Source organism: Python bivittatus, unplaced genomic scaffold (assembly GCF_059951505.1).
Source record: "Python bivittatus isolate LINGU-HERP-01145 unplaced genomic scaffold, Pbiv_v1 ctg000840_np1212, whole genome shotgun sequence".
In the NCBI taxonomy this organism is placed as follows: Eukaryota; Metazoa; Chordata; class Lepidosauria; order Squamata; family Pythonidae; genus Python; species Python bivittatus.
The window spans coordinates 40,595,224-40,608,410 of NW_028277113.1; the positions used below are offsets into that span (position 1 = coordinate 40,595,224).

Consider the following 13,187-nt stretch of genomic DNA (forward strand, 5'->3'; position numbering starts at 1 on the left):
TGAAATAAAATCAGGCTACTTATTGAAAGCTCTAATAATGGGACTAAAGTTTAAATGTTTTGGACACATAATACAAAGGTAGAAGTCATAGGAGAAAAATTTGATGCTTGGAAAAGTCAAAGGCTATCAAAAAAAGAGGCTAAAAGTAGACAAAGCAAGCTTACTAGGATTCAAATAAACAATTCCTGGTGAAATGATATCCATCAGGTCCCAGAGAGTCAGCAACAAATAACAAACTATAAGAATACCTAGAGGGCTTTAGAAATCAGGACCAGCCAACCCACGATCATCAGCTACTTTACAATGGTAGCTATATCTACCAAACAGCTGTGGAATTATCTTCAGAATACAGTACTGAAGCTTTCCATGGTTTTAAGGAGGAAAAGGATTTTGATGTTTGATTTTTGTTGCTGCAGTCCAGAAGACCATGGCTTCCTATTTTGATTTTTGCTCCTGGTGGTTCGGGATGAGGAACTTAAACTGCTGGTATGGGGAAACATTGCTAGCCTGTAGACTGGGGAAACAGAAGCTTTAAGATGGCCAAGATAAAGTATCTTTTTTTTTTTTCACTTTTCCCCTTTACCTTTGGTAGCGTTCAATAATTTTCCAAGATTCCAGAATCTAACCTCCCAGTTCCAAAAGACTCAGGCTCGTTATCCACAATTGTAGAATAGAATAAAATCTCCCTAAATAACAAGGGCCACTTGTAATTTTGATTCACAATATGGTTATTGCAAAATATAGTTTTGGGTAATGTCTTAATTGAAAATGCTCAGAAGGCAAAAAAGCTGGTTGGACTTTAGTTAAGTGTATGGACTGATGCTGAATTGAGATCCTAGCAAGATGTATATTGTAAATAATCTGGTCTTTTCCCATCTTTCCAGAACATCTGCTATCTGACCAAATGTTGGTTCAGCAAATATGTTAACGAAAGAAAAACTGGATGCTCGTTCTCTGATGTTCTACCCAACTTATTGACAACACTGGTTTTCGAAAAATGCTGTTTTGATTCTAAACTTGTTTTATTGTTGAAATAACAGACAGCAGTGCCATGAAAGGCAGCAGGGTGCAACGTGTTTCCTAGTTAGCTTGTTTGCTTTTGTGCTGTGGTAGGAGAGAGATAATATTTCCCCACAGGAGATTTTTCAATTGACCACATTAACATCTTAATACATTTTTTTTTTCTAAAAAGGAATGCTTGTCCTCCTTAAAAAAAGGAAAGGAACAAGCAATTGAAAATGTGAAAGTTGATATATTTTCTGCCTTTCCTGTTCTCATAGGTGTTAGCATGATTATTCTCATTATGCATCTATGGTTACACATACACTTTTTCCTGTTTCTGGAAATTAAATAACAAAGAGGAATGTGTAACTGTTAACATGCTTTTTCTTGTTAACTAATTAAGTACGTGAAACGTAGATCTTTTAAGTGCCTGTGAATTCTCACTTGTTCTGATACATGTTTACAGAAGAATTAATAAGAGCATTATTAATTTTAAAGAAGTGGAATTAGCAGAACCAGTAAACCTCAGGGCCATTTTTTGGTAGTGGAGAAATATGACATTAACAATCTTTGACTAGTGTTCTACCGCTTGATACTTTTCAGATGTGTTATGACTATTACACACAGATCTGTAATAGTACTTCAGCAGGAATTCTGGAGTTATACTCCCAAAATATCTGAAAGACACCAGGTTGGGAACCTTTGCTTGGCACTGTTTATTTCACAGACTGAAATGGTACAGGTAAAAAAAACTTTGTGCTGTAACATTTTACAAAGCAAAGAAGTAATGAACGTATCACAATAAAGCAAATTTCTTCCTACAATGAAATGAGTGGATTAGGGGAAAGCTATACTAAACTGGACTTTCAAACTAAAATTAGGATTAAAATATGACTCTCCACTGCAGCTAGAAATAATGACATTCCAATCCTATCCCCACAGCCAATAGTCTTCCTAGGATCCTGGGAAAGTTGCTTGTATGGCTTGGGAGTGCTAATAGCTGTGCTGCTTTTTCCCACGTCCCAAAGCCTAGGGCCAGAAGTGTGGGTTGTGGCTTCTCCCCATATACCTGTATTGCTTTAGTATTTGTCAGGGGCAATCACAATGCAGGTAGGAACTACAGAATGGGCTCCCCCCGCCTTCCCCTTTTTGTCCAGGTTATTTGACATTGCCTTTGTGGTGAAGGAAAAATATTGCTGGAGATGCTCCTGCACCACAAAATGAAAACGAATAGAGATGTGCAATATCAATCAAAGCAAGACAAGTCAAGGTAGAAAAATTATGGTATAATCATTTGTATTGATGAAATGTTTGTTGAATACTGTGTAATGGTTTTAGGATAAAAATAGCAATTGGAAAGAACATACTTCTCTTGAATTGACATTGAATGTTGTTCTATCTAGCGCATGCTAGATCTTTCAGTATAAATTATCAACAAATGATTCCTGAATCTAATGTTGACCATCATCTTATTTTATTGGAATCTGAGCTTGTATACAAGAGAAATGTTAAGCAGCGTATTTAAGGATGCAGATGCTTTAGTGATTTTGTAGGTCAGCATGTTTTATTACTCTCTGTCAAATAAATTGGCTGCAGCCTTGCAGATATATTCTGCTTTTATACTTAGTACTTTGATTCTTTGCTATGTCAAACGTTGTAGAAAGTTTTAAGAGAGAACTGATGCTTAATGGTTTTCAGACTTAAATTAATGTTGCTAATCAGATTCTAGATATGAAATGAATTGATTTTGATAATAAAGAATTAAAATTGTTTACATTTGGGTTTTATGAGAATATTGGCTTCCTTGACTATGGGGCAGAGTTTCTATGGGATTTTAAAATTACGTTTTGTTTTGTAAGTGTGATCTATATTTTAACATTTTCTGACAGGGATTTTAAGAATGTAGGTGTCTTATTTATAGATCTCCCTGCATGACAACTGTAATGTATTGCTGCAGATTACATGATATCATTAAATGATACATTGATGAAGACTAGACTGTTTCTAGATTATTTATTTATCAATTAAATTATATTTCATTTAACGTATATGTCACTTTTGATACAGTAAATGTCATCAAAAGCAGGGTGGTTGACCTGTGTTTATTCTAAAATGTCAGGTCAGTACTTTTTATCACCTACTATCTGTGTTTTAAATTGTATGAGTTAGATTAAAAAGTACTCTATATCAGCTAATAATCATCAACTTTATGTCTAGGAAACTATTACTTCTTTCATAATTAAAGCCACTAATAAGGACCTGAAGAGATTTAATAGGGAAGTTAAATCTGGACTGCTATTGTTTTTGAGAATGTTTAAGTTACGGTTAATAGCACTGTTCCCATTACTGTTTCTTGAGGGTCCTTTGCTGTTTGTTTTTTTTCCCACTGTGAAAGATGTCTAATTACTTTTACTTTAAACTGTTGGGTTTTAATCCATGTCACATCTATAATTGCACCTGTTGTCTTGTACTAGGAGGATTAAGGGCTTTTCCCCTCATTTTTCTTGTGATTGATATCCATTTGTTTCATGATTACAGATCTATCCCCAGCATACTCTTTACATCTTTTTCTCAGCAGAAGGAATCTGACCCTCCAGATGTTTTAGACAAAAGCCCCCATTACCCCACTGTTGGCGATATTGATTGAGATTTATCAGGGCACCAGACTGCTTGTGTTCAACCTTATCTTCACTATCTATGGACTCAGTTTGCTAAGACTCGATCAGTCATACAGTGATCCACCAGAACGTTGGTATCACCTAGTTTTGCTTCCAGTCAGAGACAGAAAAAAGAGGGGTTTAGTGTGCATTTTCCTGCATATTCATTAAAATAAGAAGTAGTTCAGTATGACTTGGTGAGTCAAAATTATGAAAATTCAATCTTGATAATTTGAATTTCCACAACTTTCGTACAAACCCTGTAAATTGCTATTTGCTTAATATTTATTCCTTGTAAATCTATGTTTTTGTACTTTTCGTGGCTACTAAGATTCCCACCCCCCACTCCACCCCAATACATGTGATGTACTACAATGGCATACCATACTATGATCTTTGCATATTTAACGTTTCTACTGATGTCAAGCCTTTCAAGTTAGGCCAGGTCAGGAAAAAGACATCATAAGGATTACTGAAACTCTATTTTATTGTTGCAGGGTATAATAACAGGATCTTGAAAGTCTGGCAGCTTTTCCCTCTGCCCTTTTTATATCGGGGGGATCAAGATGGTATTATCTTGAGTTTCTTTCTCACTCCCTCTTCTTTCCCAGGACTAAGATGATTTTTATTTAACTGTTCTTCCATTCCTTCTTCATGTGTATCTCTGTATTCCTTTACAACAACTTCTTAATAGTCCTTGTTTTGTCAGAGTGATTCCAGACTATTTTGGGCTTTTGTTAAATCTCCGTTTTTCTTCCTTTGCATGAATTATTTGCATTCCATGTGATTCTGTCATCTTCACCACCTAGTTTCTTTCTCCCTCCTCCACCACCTTCTGCATCATGCCTCCCTCCATCATTCTTCTGAAATCTATTGAGGCCTTAATCTGCTATTGTTAGAGCTGTTTTAGATGTTATCTTACATGTGTCTTTGTCCTTGCTGTCAGTGTCTCCCAGTATTCACTATGTGGAATGGCATTATTAATTTGTCATTCATTTTCCTATGGTTGTAAATGAGGATCACTTGCTTAAAATTCCATATTTCAAACAATATGCTATCTTTTGTTGTTTCTAGAGAATGGGGAAAGAGCTAGGCACAAGTATGGTAACATATCATGAGCAGTCAGCAGCAGAACTAGCTGGCGAGGTTTGGCTGTAAGACCTTTTTGGATGTGGGGAGAGAGGTTAGGCTGGGCTTTGTATATTGCCATCTTACTCCAGAAATGGAGGGAACCAGTGCATCTGAACTGTGCCATGGTGCTTCATGAGGTTTTATAAGGCATACTTGTCTATCTTAATATCCATAAAAATAATTTCTGCCACTTCTGTTGTTGAATAAATAGTATTTTTAGAAATTTAATTTATATAGAACAATACAGTTGTATTGTTTTAAATTTGGAGAGCTAAAACAAATGTTGACAGAAATAGTTATGGCTATTACTTGCAAATCAGAGGTGGTGACTTTCGTTGTTTGTAATAGCTTTGTTTAGATTTTTTTATATTCTGTGTTATGTCCTTTCAGGGCCATGAATATTGGTATTTATTGAGATCATAACCCTTAACTGAATTAGTTGCTTAATCAACTAAACATTTAATTGCAGATGAAATTTGCTCTCCAGTTAATCAGTGGAACATACTGCTAGGCTGGCTATGTAGACACACCACCAAATTTAATGATAAAGAAATGTAAAAGAAGGCATTTCAGTTTGGATACATGCATTTTCTGTTTCAGTAACAATTATAGGCTACTAAAGTTCACAGAGCTCAGCTAAAATCAGTATCAATATGCCTTACAACCAAGATTTGCCATAATATTGATGGGAATTGAACATTCATACTGAAACTGTTTTACTGTGTTATATTACTGTAACTGAAATATCTTATATTTCAAGTTTCCAAACTGATGGAAGCAAATATTAAAGCTATATTTTCTTCCATTAATAGGTAGTTTTTTTCACTGAATTTTAAATATTGTCATGCAATTAAAGATAAGCTGTTTTCTTTCAATATATTAAAAATATATGGTTATATTTTGACAAATATGCATAAGTATGTACATCCGGTTGATTTAAGGCAATAAATCAGTTTAAATTATTTTGTTGGTTGACAGCCATTTTTAAAAATTTCTTCTTTATTATTCATGCCCCTCTGATAAATTCTGCATTGAAATTTTCATTAAATAACCCAGTTGTTTCTTTTTTTATTGTTCTTTCTGGGGCAGAATTTGTGCTCTAAACTATTATTATCCAGAGAAATAGGAAGCAATTGTTTTTAATTATTTTGCCTTTGAAGTGTTGTGTGCAAAGCACTGTCATCTAAATAGACTACAGCTGTATTGCAATTACAGAATTAAGCCCACAAGTCATTAGTCGTTTATGCTCGTAAGGAGACAAAGGATATTAATTCATGCTAAGCATGATCTCCTTTGGTAAAATTTAGTGGTCTTTTTAATGCACACACAAATCAAAGATAAGAGTGTAAAATGAGGATTACAAGCAGGTACCAGATAATCAGAAGTGAGCCGATTTGTTGTAACTTGTTCAGTTTAAATATTTGTGCTTGTAAATTGTTTAACTGCCAGGTTCTCACATTCATGTTTCCTAACCTTCCAATTTGGGTTATTTTATTGTGTAAAATTTCCTGGCAGCTATTCAGTTCCTGTTCGTATTTTGTATTGCATTATCCTCCCTGTTGCTGATACAGTTATAGGAGAGAAAACAACAACCATGCACAGAAACAAACACACACAGAACCCCTCCTCCCATTTGTAGATATTTATTCTTATATGATTTTCTCCCAAATTTACCATGTTCGTGTTTTGAAGGTTAATGCCCAAAGTCAAGCAGACAGAAGCCAAGTGCTGCAAGGTTTTCCAAGATTAGGACCGATTCCTTTCGCAGAAATAAATGATTCCTGCCATGTGCAGTGATTTTGTGCAGCGCTACTCACGGCTGAGTGAGTGCATCAATACTGTAGCCCTTACATGCTGTACATACTGATGACACTGTGTTAACTTGATTGACTGAGCAGTGTACGGGAGAAGATGCACCTGCAAGAGATGTACAGACATGCAGTTTTAGTCTGGTTTTGAAATATTTATTTTTCGATTTGTTTTACTTGAAAATCTCAGTTTTAAATTCCATGGGTTCTCATGTTTCTGCTGCTAAGGTAGAGCAAACAGTTATGAATGCTTCTTTGTTGTCAACATTGTTCTGGATTTTAAAGGTGCATCTTCTTTATGCTTAAATTAAAATATAGGGAGATTGAATGAAAGAGAGATGGAATAGAAGAGTGGCAAATTTGCAGCTAGATGGATATTATTATCTTAAGGAGCTTAGCTGAATGAAAGGGGAATGTTTTGTGTAATTCACTTGTGAGCAGCATTTTGTGTTATATTTTCCTGTTTTGTTTTGTTCTTTGTAGGCTTTGAGACAGCAGCAGAAAAGAAGAAATGGAGTCTCAATGATGGTAAACAAGACTGTTCCTCGTGTTGTTTTGACACCATTAAAGGTGTCTGATGAGCAGTCGGATTCACCTTCAGGTAAATAGCTACAGACTGACTGCGACAACAGTTTCTAGTCAAAGAGCCCTCCCTATGGATGAGAGCTACAGTGTACAAAATTAGGATGTTGAAAAATAATGATGGTGTTCCCATAAGATGGATTCTGCTTTCATTTTTTTAAACCAATTTGATTAATTCCAAGAAGGAAGAATTTAATTCCATTGCTTGGAGCGGGGAGGGGCGGTTCAAGAGAGAAAGACTGTGTCTAAAAAAAAATTAAAATTACAACAGCTGCTTTAAAGGAATGCAAAGTAGTCTTTTTGGATGCTGATTCTTAATGGGAGAGCTACGTATTGGCATTCCGTGCCATCAGGGAGCCAAATAAATAACCATCACAACTCCTCTGGGAGTGCGAATTACTCTCATACTCCTGTCTTGCAATAACAGTTGTCCTTTTAATAAGATTTTGTGTTCTGGCACCATCTTAATCACCACAGTGCAACCCTGACCTTTACTTTTGGCTGTTACATGCTTCACTGTGAATGAATCGTGCAGAGATCTGTGTCACTTTTGATTGTAGATTCCCCCCCCAGACGTGGGAGAAAATTAACTTACCAAAGGGAGGATTTCCCATTCTTCCTTTTATTTCTTTGTTCCCTTATAAAGGGAGCGTTATTATTTTTAAAGATGTCTTTGCTATCAGAGAAGAAGCTTATTTATATTGGATTAGCAAACATCTTTATTGACTGTTACATTCAAGAAACTTGTTTTCATCACTTAATGGATTTATGAGCTTTTGCTTCACTGCTTCTAGTGACAGGGAATCAACTTGTCAGCAGAAAACATAACCTTTAAATAGGGTAACAGATAAAGATGTCACTATCAGGGTTTTTTCTTTTTTTAAAAAAAATCTAGCTTTGTTTTTGGTTTTGGTTTTTCCCAAACGGGGAAGCACTTCAGTATAATGTTTGCTTTTTTAAAGGGTCTGAATCTAAAAATGGTGAAGCAGACAATTCTGATAAAGAAATGAAACATGGGCCAAAGTCTCCAACTGGAAAACAAATGAGCCAGCATTTAAAGAGATTAAAAAAATCTGGTTTAGGTGAGTAGGTCTCTAAAATGTCCTTTTTCCCCCCCCCTCATCTTTTTTACTTTATAGAATACATAGAAAAGGTGAAGACTCACTATACAAAATTTCACATTTTCTCTCTTGATGTTTTGGATATTTTTTCAGTGCACAAGAGCTTCCCTTGCTGTGTTCTTTGTCCCTTTGAACTCTGCAGGAGTGTCCCCTTTCCCCAGCAGGCCTTTCTGTCACAACCCTTTTCAGTCTGACAGACTGGAGCTACCCTAAATTGGCCGTTTTGAAGCCAGCTGTTTCTTGCTTCACCATCTTTTCACAGAGGAATCTTCTTACTTTTTTCCCCTTTATCTTTTTTTCATTATTCCTCAATGAAATAACATATTATTACATATTTCTCTGGGTCAGTCACATTTCCTTTCTTACTTTGGCTTTCCTTTCTCATTCTTTAGTAGCATAAAATAGCTGAGATTATATTGTAAACTAATATTTATACTTATCCTATTAGACTTTTCAGTGCTATGTTGGGCTCCCCTCTCCCCTTTTTACTAATTTATGTGCAATCTATTTATCCTAGGCATTAAGATAACTAAATAATAGAATAAAGATGTCTCAGTAACCAAATAAACAAACAAGTGTATCTGCTTTATGTTGGATTCTTTGGTCTATTAAGAAATAACATGTTTCCAGACACACTCTGCATTTATTCCTTTCTTAGCTTTTTGTTTGCAACCTACATCTAATGAAGACTTTAAAATATTTTGAAAATGCTAATGATATAACTGTTCCTTATCCTCCTTAAACTTAGGGCAATTTTATAGTATTATCTAATGGTGTGACTTCCCCAAATAAATTAGCAATAAGCTGACAAACAAGTTATTTCTCCTTTAAAATTTCAATTTGCTATTGGTGGCATCAGTATCTTCCTTATCTTATCTGTTTTTCTTTCAGTTTCTCTTCCTATCCTTTTTCTTTGTGAATTAATTCTGAATTATATCTTGATTCTAAAAAAACACAACTTTTGCTTGATAATTAAAGCTGTGGTAAAGAAAATCTTAAGTATCATTCTTCCCATCCATCTGGATAAAATTAAATTTTTGTTTTGGCAACAAAGGTCTTTCTAGTCTATATATGTATATATGTATGTATGTATGTAAAGTGTGCTGATTTACTCTTTAGTTCATGGCATTGTTTTAAGTTAGGAATCTTGAGAAGAAGCTGTAAATGTGAAAAAATGGCCATTTCTGGGTCAGTGGTTGATAAACTTCAGTGTATTATAGCTTTCATTTTCCAGTTTAATTAAATAATCAAAACTAGCATTTATTCTTTTAAAAGATCAAATTGAATGTCTTGCAGAATTTTATTTACCTGTGACATTTATTTTTTGCAGTAATTTATTATAGCTTGGCAGAAAAGGAGGAAAATATAGGCATACAGGTCTGCTTTTCTTTTCAAAAACAGGATTTTTTCAGGTGATATTTTTATGTGAAACATTTTGCATAAAATAAAATCCTTTTCTCCATCCTTTGATAGCTTCCTGTCTATAAAACACAATTCAATTTCCTTCAATGACATGCTTAGAAGTTTTCAGAGTCTCTCTCTGATAGCAAAAGAATGAGTGGCTCTGAAGAATGCCATATCTTCATAAAGTCTAACTGGAAGCAGAGTTATTGAAGAGGAGGTGGGAGAATTTTTCTTCATGCATTTGAATATCCTTTAAAGATTAGATAATATAAGGATCTAAATTAGCTGACTATGGGCTAAGATAAACTATGGCTTGTAATCTAGGAGCATAGAATTAGGAAGACCAACACTCATCTTCCCCATATTTTCCTCCCTCTTGAATCCCAAGACCTATCTGGAAGGTCCAGTATTCCTGAAAGAATGGCATGCATTATGGAGAACTGTAGAGCAGTGTTTCTCAACCGTGGCAACTTTAAGATGTGTGGACTTCAGCTCCCAGAATTCCCAAGCCAGCAGCACCTCTTAAAGTTGCCAAGGTTGAGAAACACTGCTGTAGAGCAAAGGTGAAATTATCCAGCAAGATATTTATGCAAATTTCTGCTCCCTCAGACTGCCCATTTCTGATTTGGGATCAAATCCTACATCCCTCCCACCACAGCCATTATGACATAATCTCTGCTGTTCAGGAGTGGTTACTAACTACACTTCCAGAAAGGCTTTTCAGGGCACATAGCTAGTGGGGATAGGGGAGTTAGACAGCCAGTCAAGTTTGCTTCTTTAAGGTGATTAAAATAAAACAGATTTTGAAAAGTTCCAAAGCAGTATCTCCAAGAAGGCATTAAAATTTCAAATATTGTTCAGTAATGCAAATTGAGATTTTAAAAATCTGCTTTACCTATGTGCTAATAAGATCTGAAGACTTTATGGTGACTGTAGTGACTGTTGGAAAAAAAAGGATTTTAGTGCCTAGTTTGATGAAAACGTCCCTTTTGAGGCTCTTATGAAAAATGCAATTTGGTGCATTCAGTTGAAATTCAGTAGTGGCAGTCATTAGTAAAGGACTGAAGCTAAATCTGCACAATCGTAATGAGACACATTCTAATCCATAGTATAACTGCCCTTGGTCTACTGCTTATAATTGTGCTCACTGCACCACCATAGTAGTATTACTGAATTGCAAAAGGTGCAGAAAAGGGCAACCAGAATGATGAAAGTGTATGAGCATCTTCCATATGAGATAAAGTCACATTTGTGACTAATGAATTTAGAAGAAATTGAGTAAATGGGACATGACAGAAGTATGTAAAATTGTGCGTGGTACAGAAAAAGTGGAGTAGAACATGGGGCCATCTGATGAAATTGGATAGTTAAAAATTCAATTAATATATTATAGAATTTGTTAACACATGATACAGTGATGTCTGGCAGTTTGGATGATTATAAAAAAGAATTTGATGAATGCATGAAGCATAAAACTATCAATAATTTCCAGTCTTGATGGCTTTGTATTGCTCTCTGTCTATGAGGTTGCAGGTCTCTAAATGCCAGTTGCTGTGGATCATGAGCAGGAAAATACTGCTGTGCTTGTATTCTGCGTATTGCCTTGCCACAGGCATTTAACTGGGCATTGTGGGGACAGAATGCTAGATTAGGTAGTCCCAGCTGCTTTTTATGAATGGAAATGTGGTTGCCTTCCACTTAAAGAACCATTGAATACAATTCTCTTTGCCTAATCTCATTAAAAATAAGTGGAACCCTGTATTTTTTGTAACTGTTAAATTGTGATATTTACAGTTTTGAAGATCTTGTGGCATTTCAAGGAATAATTGAATCATCAATCTTTGCTGAAAACTGTTCTGTGCTATATAGTATTGGTATAGCTTGCTTACAGCCAAATGATTAGAATTCAAAGAGGTCCATGCAGGCACAAAAATACTTTTATGTCTGGGAGAAGGGATGCTAATTTTCCATTTCTGTACAGCCAGTTGAGCCTCAGGTTATATGAGGATATCTGACTACAAGTTTTCAGGGAACGTAGAAGGCTTCCTAAGTTTTGCAGCACCATCAGTAGAACCATCTAATACAAGATGAGCCACTGAAATCTATAGCTCTCGATGCCCAGTCCTTGATGTCCAAACCAATAACTAATGTTCCGCTTCGCAATTAATGAGAAAACATTTTTGGCTTGCTTCCTTGCTTATTTATTTATTTCACAGTATCTAGAAGCTGTCCCAATCAGAGATTTTGACAGCTCACGATAATAAAAAACATATAATAAAAACATCAATCAATATAAAATAATAAAAAGTATGCAATAAAACTATAAAGCATGAGTAACACATATGTGTTGTTGTTCTGAAGATAGAGGGCCGCTGCCCGGGGCTGAGAGCCATGTTTTCATTCAAAAGTTATGGAAATGTATACATTCATGCAGAAGTATTGTACCTTTTTTCCAAATAGGACCATTTGTATTTTCTACCAATTTAATTTTGACTAATTACATGCTTCATATACTGTAGATGGGTGAATTCTATGCAGAGGCAGGATTTCAAGAGTACAGAATTCAGCTTCCTGGGAGACGTAGCTTTTTTTTTTTTTTTTTTTTAATAACCTTTTTCTAGCACTCAACCATTCCTGAGGATGTTGATGGGACCAGGAGAACTGACTCAGGCCTCCACATAACTGTAGAGTTCCTTGCGTGTTTTTGTGCCCGTTTGCTATTTTCTCTTGAACTACAGACTGTGCTATTGCTGTAAGATAAATGTCACTACCCCCTCCCCATGTGTGCGCCACCTTGACATCTTGCAAGAAAGATAGATGATAAATGTAATAAATCAGTAAATCAATAAATCTCAAAAATCAGGAGATGGGCTAAGTAGAATTTCTGTGGGCTAGATGTTGTCTTCATTTTTAGCTATTATTAACTACTAGAATTATTACCTCATGAGACAGCCTGATGGCATATGATACCACTATCCTGCTTAAACTAAGCATTTCTGTTCAGTTTCTTGTAACGTTATGTAAGCCATCTTCAGTTTCATGAAGGATGGAAGAAGGGAAATAAGTGCATCCAATAAATTATTTTGAAAGTTAAATTAAACAAAATAAGAACACATATTTGCTGAGTTTTTATTTTTTATATCATTGAGAGAATATGGCTTTAACGGACACAGAATTTTGATTTTGTTTTAAGATTCTGTGCTCCCCAGCCCCACATTTTAATTTGTACTCTGAATTTGCATAAGCAGGAATATTTTTTAAAATTTCTCTTTTTTAAACAAGGAAAATGTATGAGAAATAAGATTCCCATTAGGACCAGTTGCTGTGTCTGACCTGTTCCATTTTTAACATTTCAGTTTTTGAAAAATTTAAAAAAAATGAATTCAGGTTTTACTGAAATCCCAGTTACTTCCAGTGTAGACAACAGTAAGCTTAACATTTCATATGGCAGCTTGTTCTACTGATTGACAGTTTGCATAATT

At 35.2% G+C, this 13,187-nt stretch overlaps 1 protein-coding gene across 1 annotated transcript in view; it reads left to right on the top strand.

The window, feature by feature from the left end:
* The window catches only part of ASXL3 (ASXL transcriptional regulator 3), a 159,847-nt gene that overhangs the window by 107,619 nt on the left and 39,041 nt on the right, over positions 1 to 13,187 (top strand). The window contains exons 6-7 of the mRNA XM_088130735.1: positions 7,082 to 7,199; positions 8,143 to 8,262. Coding sequence (XP_087986861.1) covers positions 7,082 to 7,199; positions 8,143 to 8,262 — 238 coding nt within the window. The remainder of the gene's footprint in view (positions 1 to 7,081; positions 7,200 to 8,142; positions 8,263 to 13,187) is intronic.